General features: G+C 37.3%; 1 protein-coding gene across 9 annotated transcripts in view; it reads right to left on the bottom strand.

The window, feature by feature from the left end:
- The window catches only part of AFDN (afadin, adherens junction formation factor), a 201,608-nt gene that overhangs the window by 47,682 nt on the left and 134,880 nt on the right, over positions 1-19,046 (bottom strand). For all 9 annotated transcript variants that reach the window (XM_045008897.1, XM_045008900.1, XM_045008898.1 and 6 more), the window contains 6 exons: positions 16,199-16,293; positions 13,459-13,724; positions 12,809-12,952; positions 8,311-8,509; positions 7,293-7,396; positions 3,734-3,820 (listed from right to left, as the gene is read on the bottom strand). In XM_045008897.1, coding sequence (XP_044864832.1) covers positions 3,734-3,820; positions 7,293-7,396; positions 8,311-8,509; positions 12,809-12,952; positions 13,459-13,724; positions 16,199-16,293 — 895 coding nt within the window. The remainder of the gene's footprint in view (positions 1-3,733; positions 3,821-7,292; positions 7,397-8,310; positions 8,510-12,808; positions 12,953-13,458; positions 13,725-16,198; positions 16,294-19,046) is intronic.

Here is a 19,046-nt window from a genome sequence, read left to right as displayed (position 1 = left end):
TCATATCCAGCTTCTCGTCGACTGTAATCCCCAGGTCCTTTTCTGCAGAACTGACGCTTAGAAAGTTGGTCCCCAGACTGTTGCAGTGCATGGGATTCTTCCATATTAAGTGCAGAACTCTGCACTTGTCCTTGTTGAATCTCAGATTTCTTTTGGCCCAATCCTCCAATTTGTCTAGGTCACTCTGGACCCTATCCCTACCCTCCAGCGTATCTACCTCTCCCTCCAGCTTAGTGTCATCTCCGAACTTGCTGAAGGTGCAATCTATCCCATCATCCAAATCATTAATGAAGATGTTGAATAAAACTGGCCCCAGGCCCCACCCCTGGGGCACTCCGCTTGATACCAGCTGCCAACTAGACATCAAGCCGTTGATCACTACCTGTTGAGCCCGATGATCTAGTCAGCTTTCTATCCACCTTACAATCCATTCATCCAATCCATACTTTTTTAACTTGGTGGCAAGAATACTGTGGGAGACCGTAACAAAAGCTTTGCCAAAGTCAAGATACATCGCATCCACCACTTTCCCCCATATCCACAGAGCCAGTTATCTCATCATAGAAGGCAATCAGGTTGCTCAGGCATGACTTGCCCTTGGTTGACTGTTCCTGCTCACCTTCCTCTCCTCCAACTGCTTCAAAATGAGTTCCTTAAGGACCTGCTCCATGATTTTTCCAGGGACTTAGGTCAGGCTGATCCGTCTGTAGTGCCCTGGATTCTCCTTCTTCCCTTTTTTAAAGATTGGCACTATATTTGCCTTTTTCCAATCGTCCAGGATGATTGGAAATGAAATGAGTGCAGTTCTTTTGTCACTGAAGTCAGAAACAGAGCTGTATTCATAATTGAAACTTTAGCACTGGATGTATAAAAGTAGCTCCAGCACAGTAAATTGATACTTGCGTCATTTGTAACAGTGCCATCTACTGCCCAATCATTGTAATTTTCAGTTTTTATTGCCTTTTTTGAAGCACTCCTATTATCTACGGTCCCAAGAGTTCCACCTCTGGCACAGAGACAGGTCTTCATTTCTTACAATAAAATATAATTTTACATTATTATTTGAAAGTCAATTGTTTTTCCAATTTTGAAGAGAAATATTGCAAAAATAATTTGCAAAATGTTAACAATGGCGTGCAAGTGTAACCGCCAAATTAATTCCACTCTGACACATGCCGTCTAAGTCTTTTTGGATATTCCATATATTTAAGAATTTCATTTCACAGCATAATTTTTTAGACCTGGCAAATTTAAAAAAAAAATAGAATCTTTCTCCCCTCCTTGTTTTCTGCAGGGGAAAAAATGAACAAAAGAAAAAACAACAGCATTCTCCCCTCATTCCAGAATTTCAATTTCTGTATCAATGCAAAATATATGGCTGAAATCCACTGGAAAAACCAAGAGTCAATAGATAAGGGAAGTAACAAAAAATGAGAAAGCAAGTTCACTGCTACAGCTTCTCAAATACCATTTACCTACTTTGAATTGCTCTTTTCTACACAACCTTGGAAATTGCACTGCCTTTTTTGCACCTTTTATTACTTTTATGATAATACAGGAAAACTGAAAAAACAGCTCTAATAATCAATTCTCTGTTCTAAGCAACCACTTGAAAAATATCTCCATTCTATTTCTAGAACCATTTGATTCATCTTTCAATGAAAGATCATCTCTTGTATGCAGCCAATATTCTACTAGTTTCCTAAGTAGTCACATAACATAGGTTTCACTATTCATTTTGCTATTTGAAATATGCATTAGCTGGGCAAAAAATATTTTCTAAATATCCATAGATTAACATCAGGATAAGGAGACAGAACATCTGCTTCTTACTAATTTTCACAGAGGTGAGAATTATTTTTTTAAGCATAAACTTTTTAAAACTTATTTCAACACTAGCCGGTAGCCCAGGTGTGTACTGCTGCTATAAATTAGGAGTATGCTTCCAGTGAAAACTGTATGCCTGACTGGGAAGTCAGTTCCAGTGGAAACTGCAATTTTCCCCATCTCATATCTCTGCTCCTCCTTACATGAGAAAGTTTTTTCATGCTAAATTAGGACTTCCCATTGATTTAATAAAACAGTTCCACTTCACATTTCCAATTCCATCTTGAGCAAACACTGAACTGAAATTCAGTTGGCAGTCAGAAGTCTGATGTGAAGATAAATTGTGGTACTCATCCCTTTAGAATATCAGGGTTGGAAGGGACCTCAGGAGGTCATCTAGTCCACCCCCCTGCTCAAGGTAGGACCAATCCCCAGACAGATTTTTGCCCCATAGCCCTAAATGGCTCCCTCAAGAATTGAACTCACAACCCTGGATTTAGCAGGCCAATGCTCAAACCACTACTCTCAATACTCAATACTCAATACTCAATACTACTACTGTACTAACATGTCAATAGCACAAAATTAAATTTTTTAGTCTCCATTTTTTCAGGTTTTGAGATTTTCTTGTAGTCATAAGAACATAGTCACAAGATGATCATTAGGTGTATAGTCCTGAAAGCTCTCCTCCCCCAGATGGCAGAAAAAAAACCATTAAAAATAAATAAAAAATAATCAAATCTACATCATCAAGCAGAAACATTCTGAAATATGCAAAATTTCAGCAAAAAGAATCTTTACAAGTACTCAATCATGTCTGACAGCTTAAAAACTGTCAGATAATAGCATCTTTAGGATGTAAACTCATTGGGACAAGGGATCATCTACTGCACAGCAAAAAGACACTGTCTCTTTATCTGTTTGTACATGGCCTACTCATGATTAGGGCTTTTGGGCACCACAGTTATATAAATTATTAATAAATAAATCACACTAATATTTAAGGTGAAAATCAAGAGAAAGTTGTGTCTGCTACATAAAGCCCATATAACAGACTGACCTAGCCAATAGGTAGAGCCCTCCATCTGGTGGCTGGAGTAATATGTGCATTCTTTATGTTACCAGAGCCAAGATGAATCTATAGCCAGCACCCCTTATAAGGCAAACTTTCAAAAGGGAGCCTCTTAGATTCACAGATTGTAGGGCTGGAAGGGACCTCGAGAGGTCATCAAGTCCAGTCCCCTGCTGGCCCAGCTACTCTGCATATAGTATTTTAAAGAGCAATAAAATGAACTAACAAATTAAAATCACATAGGAACCTAATTTCAGTGCACAGAACAATAAGGTCTTGTCTTCACTACACAGAGTAGATAGAAATTTCCATTTACATACTTGAATCTTATTTTTCTATTAACTCATTTTTAAATTTTATGCATATAAAAATAACACTTCCATAAAAGCTGGCATTTATTACTCCTTATCCTAAAGAGATTCTGCTACTTTTCAGCAGTGAATCGGTTTTAATTATGTTTTCATACTCAGATCAAAACCAAAATATCCAAATACAAAGGGTTGGTAGCATCAATATTTAACTTTTTTTTTTAAAAGTATGAATGTAATATATGAACAATTACTGTGCTATAGTCAATATTAAGAGTACCAAATTCGATAATTAAATCCAAAAATTCATTACAGGACACAACTTCAATATTAAAATTTTCTGATTTAAATTGTTGTTTCTCTTACTTTGTTCATATTCTGTGTAGTTTGTAGATCAGCATTTCATAGCTAGGGACCTAGTAGGCTAAATATGGTATGCAATATATACTTTCCCGAGACATGTTTAAGGAAATGTTTAAGTAAAAAAGGTGTTGCTTGATGATTTTACTGCAATATGTTTTCATACCTTAGCAGCAACAATGCTTAGGCCCATTCCATTTTGTTTCTTTAATGTTACTGTGATGATTTCAGGTTCTTTCCTCAAAGGTTGAGCCTATCAAATACAAATGGGGGGGGGGGGGGGGGGGGGGGGGGGGAACAACAAACATGTAAGTTTGCATTAACAGCAAAACTAAGCATGAAGATTTCTGCATAAAATAGTCTAACTCGATAAAACAAACAATGAATGATTGGATGGAATACCTGTTGACACACAAAAACTCCTTTTAAAAATCATTTTCACTTTAAACATCTGTGACTCTTGATTAGTATTAATTTAGACAAAGGTTATCAGCATTAAATCTGTGCTCAGATCACTGCCAAAGGAAAGGTCAAAGTCCACCAAAAAATTTACCGAGGTCTAAGAGATCTACAATTCTAAAATAATTTAATAAAAATAAAAGCTGAAAACTAGTTAAATCATTTTATGATAACTGTGCTCTTTTAACCTTGTTTCAGTTTTTTTTAACCCAACCTCTAGAAAATAAAATTCATATGCAAAAATACTGGGGCAATTAATATTTTCAGAGCAGATTAAAACCTTTAAATACTTCACAAAAAAGTAAGCAAGATGTTTAAGTTTGAAAAAATCGCAAGTGGATATTTGTAGTAGGTAATTTTCATGGTCTTTTCTGATGGTGCCAATACCCTCTTGGGTAATGTAGGTGACACTACAATCTTAAGTATATGAAGCCCATAGTAGTGTCCAAATGAAGCAAAACTCTGTCACTGCGGGTTTCATAAGACAAAAGTTAAGCAATTAAGGAAAAAAACCACCATTGCGGTAAAGTTAACTGTTTTTTTTTAAAAAGCAAGGAAATTCTAAGTGACGTCTACCCCAGCACTCTCGTGCCAAAGACTGCAGCAAAACATGTGCCTGCTCCCATTTTGATAGGAGTTTTTCCATTGATTTAAATTGGAACATAATCAGGTTTCAAGTCTATTAAAAATCCACTAGAGAGTGACAAATTTCTCCAAAAACATTATGTAGAGGAAAAAGTCACAAAACCCGGGGAACATATAGCTTTGTCAATGCTTCCATCTTTCAGCTTCTTTTCAAACAAAGGCTTAAAAACTAAGTCAAATCTTCAGAAGTATTTATTTTTATAATTTTACAGACTACCCAACAGGAGTAAAACTCTCAAAAAAATCGGTGTCTCAAAAAGATTTCATCACCTTCTCTAGAACCAAATTATGCACTTCATTATGGATGTCACAAAGTACAATTATTGTCAAAAAAGCAAATGGAAAAATGAGATCTACTTTGTGTGTGTAATTCAGGGTGATATTAGCTTACATTAGTGACAAATAGACTTGATTACTTCGTTTTTGGGATTGATCTCTAACTAGTCCAAGACTTCTGGGATATTGTCCCTCTGTTTCCAAATACTGGAGGCAGTTCAGGTTCGTCCACCTTAATTGTAATGTCTTACACTATATTCCACTATCTACTGGAAGACATTTCTAACTTTTGGCTTTGCTAGACAGGTTGTCCCAAAGAGCCTGAATACCATAAGGCTTGGATGAGCCTGCATTTATGGCATTATTTAATGAGGAGGCATGTGGTGTCATGGTCAGAGGTCTAATCCCGAAGAGCTGAAACACCTTGTTTCCTGTGGCTGTTATTCCTTTCTGTCCACACTCCTGTATAGTCTGAGATGGTGGAATGCCTACATGAGGCCAGAAGAGCCGTTTACCTTGTAGGAGCATCCAATGTATTTTAGGATTTATCACTGAGTAGCCAATCAATCAGATTCAAAGTATTAGGAACTGGGATATATGCAAACTCTATCCCATCTATTGAGATGATGGAGAGCAGACCCTTGCAATAGCTCCATTAGTGTTAATTGTATCACAAAGAGATACACCATCTAATAACTGGCACAGACAAATTCCTAGACAAGCCATCTAGTCTATTATCATTATTTGTGAACACTCTTGGAGGAGTAAGTGAGACCAAAGAGTAACATTTTGTACTAATAAAAGCAACTGCTATGGGTGAACTGAAGACTTGGCTGATGAAAGTGTCATATTGTAAGTCTCTGACAGGTCCACTAATATGAGGTGGTTTCCTAGAGAGATTACTGAGAGAGGAAGACAGTCTCCATCCTGACTTTTGTTTTCTTTGTCAATACCTTCAGCCTTTTGAGCATACACAGCCCAGACTCCTCCGGAGCTTTTTCATATTATGAGGAATACAGAGCAGAACCTTGTTACCTTTTCTTGAGGGACAAGTTCTACTGCCCCTAGCTCTAGGGCCTACAAGATTTCCTTCAGGATGAGTTGATACTTTTTGTCACTGCTTGAGGTGAGGCGATGAAAAAATGGTGTGGAAGAATATGAAGCCCAAGAGAGTATGTCAGCTGAACTACATCTTGTACCCACTTTTCTGATGCCTATTAGCACCAGATGTCTTAAATGAGGTATCATGCCCTCAAGTCCAGTTTAGAAACAAGGCAGGATGGGTCTCAGTAACAGTGACTGTCTGAATTGGAAGGAGATTTTTTTTCTTTACTACTAACTTAAATTTGGCATGGTTCTGAGGGGCTAAGCTTCTTTACGATATTGCAACCAGGATACTGTGGTTTAAAAAAAAACCCAAAAAACAATTGACAATGAGGCTCCTAAAGCCAGTTTGGAAATACTGTCTAATGATGATTTCTACCATCCTGTCTGTAGGGTCTTTTGGGAAGGAATCCCTCTTAGCAGGAATTGCCATTTCCTTTGCCAGGGATGCCACTGCTGCATCAGCCTTAGAAAGGAAGAAGAAAAAAACCTTTGGGTTCAGGATTTCTTGAGTCCCGATTCCCCACTTTGGCCGGCACTTTATCATTCCATCCTAATGATTTCTTCAAAGCAGTTGAGTAGGGGATGGCAAATTCTGCTTTAATTCTGGTTTTCTTGATTTCATCATATATTTTTGGTAAACTAATGCAATTATAACAATGTCAAAATATTTAGGCTATGACACAAACTCCTCATTGAAGTAGTACTGGTCTTTTACAAAAAGGTTAAATAAGTGTTTTTCCAGACTGAGTCTTGTTGCCTAAGAGTGCTCCAACAAGCAAAATGAAAGCAAAAAAACCCCAACCAACCCAAGAATACATTTCCCAGATGATTTGGAAAAAACAGAAGAATGTGCTAGATTACTGAATATTCAATATTAATATTTAGTTGGTCACTGCTGGTTTACACAGCCCAAAGCAGAAAAGAATACACAAGTAAACAAACAGGTTGCCCTGTACATATAAATTAAAAATATACTTTCAAAATGAATCTTTTAATAGTATCTTTGCCTTCTGCTCCCCATTGAAAAATTGTTTACATTAGGATAGGGAAACACTGATATAAGCTGATCTTATAAAAATTTGTGGAAATGTTTCTTTTCTTTGCTAAGAAGCCACATAAACAGCAGTGAAATCTATTCTTTGGAATAAGGATAAAAACTGAGAACACAGAAAATATGGTTCACTGCAGGTTAATATTTATAGACTCTCGCTCTGAATTACCCAAAAATGAATACCTACTAGCTCAGCATTCTCGCGTAACAGATGACTTTCATAGTCTGCACCTTCAAAATACATTGTCCAAGTGCCTGGTGAACGCGGATGAGGTGTCAGCCTGCAAAAGCCTAGAGGGGAAAAAAAGCACAAGTGAACATGTGCCACTCTCTTGAAAAATTAGCTGGTGAAACACAGCTAAAAGTAAGTTTTGCTGGTGCATTACTACCATACAGCAATATTTATCCTCATCTGTTAAAATGTTTTGAATGGTGTATGCTGAACAAAAGATTACAGGCATGTAAGAATTTCACACTCACAAGTACGATTGCCACCACAACCTTACAGTTCTTTATAGCATCTTCCACCGGACGAACCAAATGTGCTTAGCAAACGTTATGGGGTCATATATGACTCCTTTGAGCTTAAAGTGTTCTACAGAGAGAAGACTAGCGGTGTAACCCAAGCAGCAGTTCTTGGTAGTATTGTGCCTTTGAAAGACTTGGTAGAACACAAAGGAGACACTCAGCCCTTTTCCCCCTCCTCTTTCAGATTATGAACTTTCTCCCAATTTTCCTTCATGCCATGTTTCTCTCCTGTCTTTCCTGTTGTTTTTCATTTCTGCAGGATCTGAAGTGGTAGCACTTTACAAAAGGAAGGACCACACAGGGAACATTTCTCTCTTTCTACAGGTCCACGTATAAAGACCTTGATGTAGGTGCTTACTAAACACACATTGCCAACACACAGAAGCTCACTTCAATTATTTAGAAGCCTGAAACAAACATGCATTATGCCAAGGGGATTCACAAAGTCATATGAAAGTAAAATTCAGAAAAGTATATAAACATTTTACATACCGTGTGAGTGGGGTAAATTTAAATAATTTAATGAAAGTGTAAAGCAAAGGACAACGAAATAAGGATTGAACACTATTGTGATTGAGGAAAAAACAATAAATTCCTCTAAAGATACCTCAAGTTCTACATTTACTATACTAGAGAAAAACAACATTAATATACAGTTTAATAGTAGCAGGACTGACCTCTCTGGCATAGTGGATCTAAAAATTCTTGTAAACCAGTTGGAATGTTTCTGACAACATCACATGAATAGCCATCTTCTGGCAAAAGAAAAGGCAGCTGTAGATCAGGATCCTCTTCTAGCTGGACTTCTCTGCCATCACTACGAGCTAGTTCGTCAGCTGTATTTTCTGCAACAGCCACTACGTTCTCTATCAACTCCTGGACATAAGACAAAAGGACATTTATGTTTAAAGGGCTAAATTAATTCCACTATTTATATATACACACACACACACACACACACACATATACACACACACACACACACACACACATATACACACACACACACACACACATATACACACACACACACACACACACACACACACACACACACACACACAAAAAGAGAACTTGATGATTGCATCATTAAGCAGCCAAAATTCAGGAAATTACAAAGCTAAGGTTGCACATAAAACCTCAACTCTACCCCCATACATGTGCCTATATATTACAACACAAGCTTTATCAAATCCAGTATCAAGCAACTTCATTCTCCAATCCTGTGTAGCATCTTCTAATCCCTTTTTTAACTTAAGTCAATACATCAATGAACATATATTAGACATTTTACATGAGGTCTGCATTTGAGAATTAGTATGTGATCATGTAATTAAAAACTATACTGTAATGCATACGCAGTCAAGCGCACATGGCAACCTTAATTTTGACATTTCTTGTCTTGGGTGTAACAAAGTAATATAATTTTTGTAAAATATTTTGTCCTCTTTTGTACAAAAGAAAGATGGGGGAGAATGCATTAAAAGGGGCTGCTTATTCCAGAATATGAAAGCTCTAGTGGCTCACAAAAAAACTGATAAGGTACAATGCCATAATCTGGGACTAGTTAGCTATTTGCTACCAGAATGCCCTGTCCCACAGTTCTTAGAAGGTTCACTGGAGGGAGGGCCCTTATCCTGTACCACAGTAAATAAATCCAAAGGGGCCCATATCAGAAAAACTTCTGGAATAATCCAAGGTACATCAGAGTGATGCTCCCACTTGCATATATTACATAGTCCAAAGCAGCCCTTTGTATCTTGCAAAGTTTCATGTACAATTTCAGAACGCTTTTCATTGTGCAGCTAAGTTAGCAACATATGTATACACAGTGAGGTCTTCCTTAATTGAGCTTTTTATGAGTTTAGCAAAAGAAATTAAAAAGCTAACAATTGTCTCAGTGTTCACTTTTCATCGGAATATTAAAAGAGAAGACCATCTCCATCCCCCAACTCTCTCTCTGGTTGCTTCGACTCTAGAGCTGTTCAAACACCACCACATTTTAAAAAATAAATAAGACATTTTGTCTCTCTCTTCTTATACTCAATCTTCTAAAAATGTCACTGCAGGTCAGAGAAACCTTGGAAAATTTTAACCTGAAATGTGAATGTTTTGAGTGGGCAAGATGCTCCGCAGATACAGGTGTTTAAGAAGCAGATATAAAAGACCCCACCATGCTAAACATTCCTTAGTTCCTCTCCAAATCAGAAGAAATGACTAACACTCCAGAAGTACTGGAGCATAAGCTTTCGTGGGTGAATACATGCATCTGACGAAGTGGGTTTTCACCCACGAAAGCTCATGCTCCAATACGTCTGTTAGTCTATAAGGTGCCACAGGACTCTGTTGCTTTTTATAGATCCAGACTAACATGGCTACCCCTCTGATATTTAACACTCCAAAGTAGAATGGAAGGAGGGGAGGTTAAATGGGGATATAATTTAATAATTGGAGATGTACTTATCTCCTAGAACTGGAAGGGACCTCGAAAGCTCATCAAGTCCAGCCCCCTGCCTTCACTAGCAGGACCAAGTACTGATTTTTGTCCCAGATCCCTAAGTGGCCCCCTCAATGATTGAACTCACATCCCTGGGTTTAGCAGGCCAATGCTCAAACCACTGAGCTATCCCTCCCCACTTGTTACTCGCAAGTAAGTTTTTTCTTATGACTGCCTCTGCAGATCCCCACCGCAGTGGACCAACTTAATAGCAGTGATAATCCTGAGAATAGCTGAAGAGTGTGTGACTCTTACTAAGCATGGATGACCAAGTATCAGCTCCCTAGTAAACAAAGTCCTTTCCACAATGATCCATGCATTTGTTACCTCCAGGCTGAATTACTGTAACTTACTGTATCTGAAGGTGAAAGTCAAGATCGAGTACAGGTTTCAGCTGGTACAGAATGTGGTTGCCTGCCTTCTCCATGGTTTAGGTTGCCATGAGCACATGAGACTGTAAGCTGAAGCCCGCCACCCAGAGCTGAAGCAGTTGAGCTTTGGTTTTGGCCCTGGGCAGTGGGGCTCAGGCTTCGGTCCTGGGCCCCAGCAAATCTAATACCAGCCCTGGCAACCCCATTAAAATGGGGTTGCGACCCACTTCGGGGTCCTGACCCACAGTTTGAAAACCTGTTATACTGGCTTCTAGTCAGCTTTCAATGCCAGTTTAAGGTTTTGGTCCTAATCTTCAAAGCAATTAATGGATCAAGCCCCAGTTCTAAATTATAGACCAAATTTTGATCTATGAACTGTTTTGACAGCTGTGCTTCTCTGGGACAACACAGATCACGACAAAGCACATGAAAATCTTCTTCAGCTATCCCTCGATATGAGGCTGTCATCTGCCAAGAGGGTTCACTGGTGAGTTTTTAAGTGGCTGAGGAGCCCCATTCTTGCACTGCAGATTTTCCCACGGAAGTGACAGGTGTAATCTTGGAGGAGACAATTGTTGGCTAGACTGTTATGCCCTTTCTTTCCTCCTTTGTTGCTTCTCTGTCTCATGAGCACATCTGTTCTCCTCAAAGCGAGCTGTGGCTTGGTGTATGGTGTGGCGCCACTGTGTTCTGTTCCGTGCCAAGTATTCCCAGTTTGTTGGATTGATGACTCCCTTTTTAAGATGTACTTTTAGTGTGTCTTTGAAATGCTTCCGCTGCCCTCTGCAAGCCCTTCTTCCCTGACTTAACTGAGAGACGAATACTTACTTCAGGAGGTGAGTGTCAGGCATACGTACACAGTGGCCAGTCCAGCGGAGTTGGTATTTCATGACCTGCGCTTCTATACTGCTCATGTTGGCTGCAGAGAGAATGCTGACCTTAGTGTGGATGTTAGTGAGTCTGTCTTCCCAGTTGATCCTGAGAATCCTCCTGAGGCAGCACTGTTGGAACCACTACAGGCACTTGAGATGTAGTCCGTAGGTTACCCAGGTCTCGCACCCATAAAGAAGGGTGGGGATGACACCTGCCTTGTAAACCAAAATCTTGGTACCTGCTTGCAGATCCCTATAATTGAAGACTAATTTGAGTAGTCTTCCAAAGGATGTGCTGGCACAGCAGATCCTGTATTCAATCTCTGTGTCAATACTAGCTGTTAGGGAGAGGTGGCTACCAAGGTATGGAAAATGGTCCACATTTTCCAGGGGGTCTCCACTGATGGTGATTTGTGGAGTACAAAGAGTAGTTTGTGCAGGTGAGGGCTGATAGAGTACCTTGGTTTTCCTGATGTTGAGCGAGAGATCCAGGTTGTGATAGGCAACTGCAAAAAGATGTAGGGTGCTTTGCAGGTTGCCTATTATAAAGTAACTACCAGCAAAGGTTGTTTAAAAAAAAAAAAAAAGAAAAAAAGGATGCAGTGTTATTAATGCAAAGATGATGATTTAATCAATTGTTTCCGGGTCTTTAACAGCAAATGAATGAATAAAAATTGATGGGTGAATCTTGCTTGTAAAATGGCAGTTTAAATTAAGCTATGTTCTGCAGTAAAGACGACTATGGAAAATAGTGTTTATTTTCAAATTTAGGCCATATTCACAGATTTTCAGTTGGCAGACATTTAAAATTATGCTGTAGAGTCAGCTCTACCCTAGTTACGAAGAATTTACAAACTGTTCAGTGCAGGAACACTATTAAACAAAAGAGACTTGCATATGCACACTAACATATTTGTTGCTGCTATTAAAATAAAATGTTTAGAACACTAAAAATATTGCTTAAACTTTTACCTCTTTAATATGAAAAACCTTCTTAGGAGAAAAAGCTATCCTGTGACTTATGGCTTATTCTAAGATCCTAGGGTATGTCTACACTGCGGGTGGGAGGTATGATTCCTAGCACAGGCAGACAGACTTGAGCTAGCTCAGCTCGAGTTAGCACACTAAAAACACCAATGTGAATGTCGTGCCACGCATGGGCAGCAGGTTGTATGTATCCATTTGTTCATCTGAAGATGTTTCCAATAGCCTGTTCTGAAGGAATACGACTCAGATGAAGAATTTTCACCTACTCTTTAGAGAAAACAAAATATTTGAGCCTTTCATTTAATTTCTACAATAAAGATTTTAACACTATTTCTTACTACACCACCTATAAATCAATCAATACATTATTTTACAGGCAAGTAGTGATTAAACTCTATAGCCAAAGTATTTTCCCCAGAAATGTTGAACAATGCATTAAATGACTTACTGTTGGGATAAATGGTTCATCTGGAGCACAGTGATAATTCTGCAATAATGCCTGTAGTTGTAGAGAATTCAACTTAAAGCAGGTACTGTTAATATTTGGAATGTCATCATGTGAGTATTTATCCATGGTAAGTAATGTAGTTGCCTTTAAAAAAAACAAAGAAACCCACCACAGACTTAATTATAATTTAAGAATGGAATATAACCATAGTTCTTATTTATTTCACAGTTTCTTTTCATTTACAGAGAAGGCAGAGCAGAGGACACCATGCAGCAAGAAGCCAGAATTGCTGCAAAAGTGATGTAAACTTAATTTTCAAAATCCCTCCTCTCTTCTGCAACACAAATACTCTTCCTCTTAGTTCAGGAACCAAGGGAACCCTAAATTAGGTAACAGATTAATTTTCCTGCTACTATATCCATGCAAACTAATCAAACTCAGTGTATTAGGAAGAAACTGATTTAATTCTCTTGGGGAGATATTCAGTTCATTTTCAGTAAATGATTGCGCTAATATACAGAGAGGCTTTTACAACTCTACACGCTGAACCAGGGTTCTAGAATACATTTACACAATTAAATCATGTTGAATATTTGAAAAAACTTTATGAGGAGTATGTTTCACTGAGAACCAAGAACAACAATACTCACCTGCACTATCCTGCTTAGGTGGCAATCAGCAGCCAGCTCTAGGCCCTGTTTTTCTGCCCAGGCCTCTATATGGCCCAACTGCTGACGGACGATGGCTCCCCAGTAATGCGAACACAATCCTGAATCTGGGTCAGTAACCAATCTATTAAAAAGCCACATGTTGATAAAGTGGAAGAGCTGGGAGAAGAGCTGTATAGTCAGTGCAGCATTCACTCTACATCGTCGCAACAGGGACATAGCTCCAGTTAGTGTATGCAAGACATCATCTACAGAGACAAAGAAGAATGTATTCATACACATTAGTATTTAGGGTTTATCAAAACCGTTAGTTCAGGCATCCAAACTGAATTTTATATTGCTATTGAATACTATTACATGAATTATGAAAGACAATTTAGAACACTGTTCCAGAATGGCACCCACACACTTGATATTTGTTTATTCCCTAATATATTCCAAGAACTTATCAGCTGATAAAAATCTATTTTAAAAATAGAAAGCTAAGTGATTAAAGTTGAATCTTCATAGCATTTTATTAAGCTATACAATTACAGAAACCAACTAATTATACTCTTTAGATTCCAACACAAAATAAATACAGTAAAAAATTCTCGCAAGTTAGAGTTCCTATGCATAAAACACATTTAAGCTATTCCATACTAGTGATAAATAGCATGCTTTTTGACAGAAGACAAATAATTATTGGTTTTTCCACTTCTAACAGAATATAGACAAGGATTGTATTGTAAGCCCAAATTAATATATAGCACATAAAATAGTTAAAATTACATAAAATGTCCTCTTGCTCACAAATGTCTAGGGTGTTTTTTATTATTATTTTAGTTCCATCTTTCTACAACTACATTATAAATAGAAATTTTGCACTCCTCCTCCTAGCTTTAACTCAAACAGGTAACTAAAACAGTGCTAAAGATTTCCTGATAAGAAAGTTTATTAATAGTCTGTAGAGCATGTTTAGTTTTTCAGATGAAGAAACACTATCATTAATGCCCAAAGATGGTGGGAGTTGTTTGGGGGCAGGGGAGTTGTGTTATATTTTAAACACACATATGGAATTACTAGAACTTGAAGTTCTTATTAAATAAATCAGCCATACTATTTTCATCTTTGCTCAAAAATTTAAAAGTCATGTGATTGACAAAAATCATCCCCTAAATGTTTCAGTGCTAAAACCTATAACGTTACTTGAAAATATTTAGTACTTAAACACAGTGAATACCAGGATAGACTTTAATGTGGAAAATGCAAGAGAGTCACATCTGACTGTATAGTGCAGACTCACATTATTACCTACTAAGCTTTATATAATTCAGATCTCAGAAAGACGTAAACATACCCTTTCGCTCAACAGTGCAGGTCACCATGTGAGAATATATTTACATTTTCAGTCAGATCAGAATATTGTACCTTTTCTTTGCATACAATATTGTAACTGTGATGACTACAAACATTTTTCCTGAGATGTTATTTGTCAGCGAAAGGTTATAAGCAAAGATCAAAATGAAGGTTGAATAGTTTTTAAATTGTAAGAAGGGCTTTCCACACTTGAAGCTTTAATGTGCACTAATCAAAGCCTTTCCCTAGTTTCTCATTTTTCTTCACATTTGCTAGTTTGTAAATTTTTTTTTTAAATAGCTTTTTTTTTTTTGCATAGTCCTCCTTCCTACAGCCTTACTTGATCCCAGTTAAAACAATGAAATTTCTTCTTGTTTCCATACAACCATTTTGTAATGTCAAATGAAAAAACTATCTAGGGTTTTTATATGGCACCCATCACCATAGCAACTGATTGTACTTCAGGATCATGCAAAAGAGGAAGCTGGACAATGACACAAACCCTTATTCAAGCCAAATATCTGAGACAACAGTAAAGGAAATACAGAAACTGCTAGGTGAAAAACTGCTTTTTAATCAATATTTTTCTATTTTTTTTTAAATTCCTCAACACAGAAAAATGTTCTAATTTCAGAATAACGTTCAATCTTCTTACCCAAAAGATCTAAACTTTATATTTTATTTTAGAAGAATGTAAATGTTTTTGTTCAAACCTGAGTATATTATTTAACATTTTTGTCAGTGGAAGACATACCAGTAAACGCTAATTATCTGGAATTCTATTACATGGATACACTCCCCACTTTCCAAAAGCTAATTTCTTTATCTACAACACTGATTAACCAAACATTTCAAGTGTTCTTCCCGAGACATTATCTAATGTGAGTTTACCTTTATTTTAAAGAGTATTTTTCATGTAATTTCCATCCCAAAGAATCTAGTCTATTATCCCTATAGAGTGGATTTACACACAACTAAGGTGTGAGAACATGTAAATTTCACATCAATGGTAAAATAGACCAACTCAATCCATTAACAGTGGCTATAGACCAGGTGTGGGCAAACTACCGCCCGGGGGCCACAGTCGGCCCCTCAGACGTTTTAATCTGGCTCCTGATGGGGAGCAAGGTCCGGGGCTTGCCCTGCTACACACGTTCCATGGCTCTGCGTGGCTCCTGGAAGCATAGGGGCAGTGTGGGGGCTCGGCACACTGTCCCTACCCCAAGTGCCACCGCTGCAGCTCCCACTGGCCGGGAACCGTAAGCATTCATAGTCCACCATACAATTTCCATATCCAGATGTGGCCCTCAGGCCAAAAAGTTTGCCCACCCCTGCGATAGACTATTGATTTAATAGCAAGACAAAAAGACCAAGCAAGTCTAACCTATTTTAGGCCTCTGAGGATTATTTTCGTCTGGATCATCAAGGAATGCTGGCATGTAATTGTTAAGCTCTGACTGAAGACAATGAACTAAATATCTGAAAAAGAACACAGATCTGATTATCCAATAAAAGAAATTTTGCATTACTTACATGGAATCTGTTATCTGAAATATATACTGGACCCCCATATATATACTGGACCTGTTAGGAAACAGGTGCCAATTTGGTTAATCTCTGTGGAGTTGCCCCAATATAATGCAATTCTGGAAGGAGCTCAAGAGTAACATTCACTTTTTTATGTCATCTGACATTTGTACTTAAAGGAGTACACATTCTGAGATTAGTAGGTACCATAAGGAACCATGATTATTCTAAGAAGCAATAGCTATACAGAACCCTGATAGTGACTAAAAAACAAGTTCTTCAGTGGAAATAAAAATCCAGTCCAATGACTGAGGAATGGTATACTGATATGGCTGCACTGCTAGTGATATAAAGGATCTTTAATAAAAATTGTATAGATTAGTTCACTGATATATGGGCAGACTTTATAGAAACAGCAGAATGAACTGTAGGTCAGTTTATGACTCCCCTTCCTGTGCCTTCACCTCATTTCCTCCCCCCCTTCTTCAGTTTCTTTCTATCACCTCATATTTTTATTCCCTTGTGTGTCTATATTTCATCTTGTATGTAAAAGTTAATACAACTGAAAATTTTATCCTCCGTATGGTCATTTCTGCTACTTTTTAAAAATGTTAGATAAAAATTAAAACATTTTTGCAGCATGTACATGTTAATTACGCATCTTATTTTTCATACTTCCAAAGTAAAAAAGTATAAGCAACCTGCTGTAAAAATTATAAAATGTCTAACTCAGTCTTATGCTTATGACTATATCTGAACCAAAATAATGCTCCTTGAAATGATGCAGTGTGACCAAAAACCTAACAAATTTTCTAGAAACATGCAACTAATAATTCAGCAAGCATTAAGAAACAGAGGAGATTCTTTGGACATCTGAGACTGAAACTTTCAAATACTCATGTATGTGAATGTCATGAATGAACTTAATTAAAGGGAGTTTTTGTCAAGCTAAACTTGGCCCATAATTTAAGTTTTGTGAAAATAACCTTACATAAAAATTTAGACCATTTTTAAAAAAAATTCCAGTGAAAGTATTGTAAAAGAACAATGTCTAAGTATTTACAATCCAAATATTCTAGCACTGAGCTAGCATATGAGAACCTGATATTGTGTAGCTTTTTATATTGTTTATTCTTTGCATTTCACTCACCTTGGAGAAACCAAGAGAAAAGTACACTTGATTTTTAAAATACTTTCCGTTTTATATTAATGATTTTTTTTTCTAAACGTGGTGTTTCAGCCAGAGAGTTTTTCATTCATAACATAATTTTTGTGTGTTGCAGAATGCTAAAATTCAAACCCAACTATTTGATTGGAATCAAGCTGTAATATTTTCCTCAAGTCTTTATGTAATGATATTTTATGGCTTCCTTAAATAAAGTACGACATCCCTATCTTCTTGTTCTATCTTAAAACATTTCTAATAATGGTAAGTACCTGATTTTTAAAAATTTCATTGCAAAATAATTTCAACATGTTCTGGTACACTTTTTGATGATACCACTGAATTAACACTTTAAGAGCAGACAATTTTTTATGTTGCTAATATTTCATACAGTTGTGTAGTGGTAAAACGTGGATAAACTAAACTAAACTCCATATTCCCCATATCAGAAGTGGGTAAATTCTGTTCACCTGCATTTATATCGACTACACTACTGTATTCATGTGTCAAAAATGAAAAAGAAAATATTCAAGTTATATGAAGTTAGTACTAGTCTCCTGGAAGCTTAGAAGTTACAATGGGAGGATAAAATATATCCCAAAATATGGTGACTGCATGTGAATAACTCTTGTAGTTAGAACCAATTAAGCTACAGGGGGGGGAAAAAAAAGGTCATTCTTTCTCAGTCATAAAAAAATTGTACAATATGCAAGCTAATGTATGAAGACAACAAAGTGACTTGCAAGATTTGTACACAAGCATTTCGAGCTAGTAATGCAAAACACAGATCTAGGAGAAATTCTAGCTTGACTGAACAATCACTAAGCAACTTATGTTTAATATCAATCTACATAGTTGATTGTTATAAGTTGATATTCCAGGCATAATTACTTACCTGTAGTAACTGCTATCTGAAAATAATGTTCTGCATGGATCCATTTTCATGGATCTGATGTCTTTGCCCACAAATCAGAGAATATACTAGGTAATGGCAAAGTTTAGAACCCCACAGATAAGGTCACGTTCCACAACTGAATACAAATATACTCACTCTCTAGCCCCAGGACATCACGCTCTCCCCCCTTAAAATAATGTGGTACATCACTACCTGATCTGCCAGACATGCCTTCCTAACCCTAAAGCCAATCTTAAGAAAAAGAAACCCTTCCCTCCAAACTAAACTTTGAATATTTAATGCTGTTGTAAAATCTCTCTTACTATTTGGTGCTAAAACTTGAAAACTCATTCAGACCTTATCTACACTCCCAGGTTATTTGAGCAACTATATTAGACATCAGATGGCCATAAAGGGGGAAGAAACCCCCCCACCAATGAAGAGCTTTGGAGGAGGATCAAACAAATACATAGTACAGGAAATTATGGAACGAAATAGCTCCAGCCATTATTATGGGCTAATACAATGCGTAGCTGCCACTGATTAATCCACAACCAACCTGAGGATTAAGCTATATGGCTGCAGATGCTGACCAAAATGTCAAAAACAAGTATGTAGTTAATAGCAACTTTGATTGGTATTTCA

The sequence above is a fragment of the Mauremys mutica genome, chromosome 3 (assembly GCF_020497125.1).
Source record: "Mauremys mutica isolate MM-2020 ecotype Southern chromosome 3, ASM2049712v1, whole genome shotgun sequence".
In the NCBI taxonomy this organism is placed as follows: Eukaryota; Metazoa; Chordata; order Testudines; family Geoemydidae; genus Mauremys; species Mauremys mutica.
This window is presented reverse-complemented; position numbering and strand designations above follow the sequence as displayed.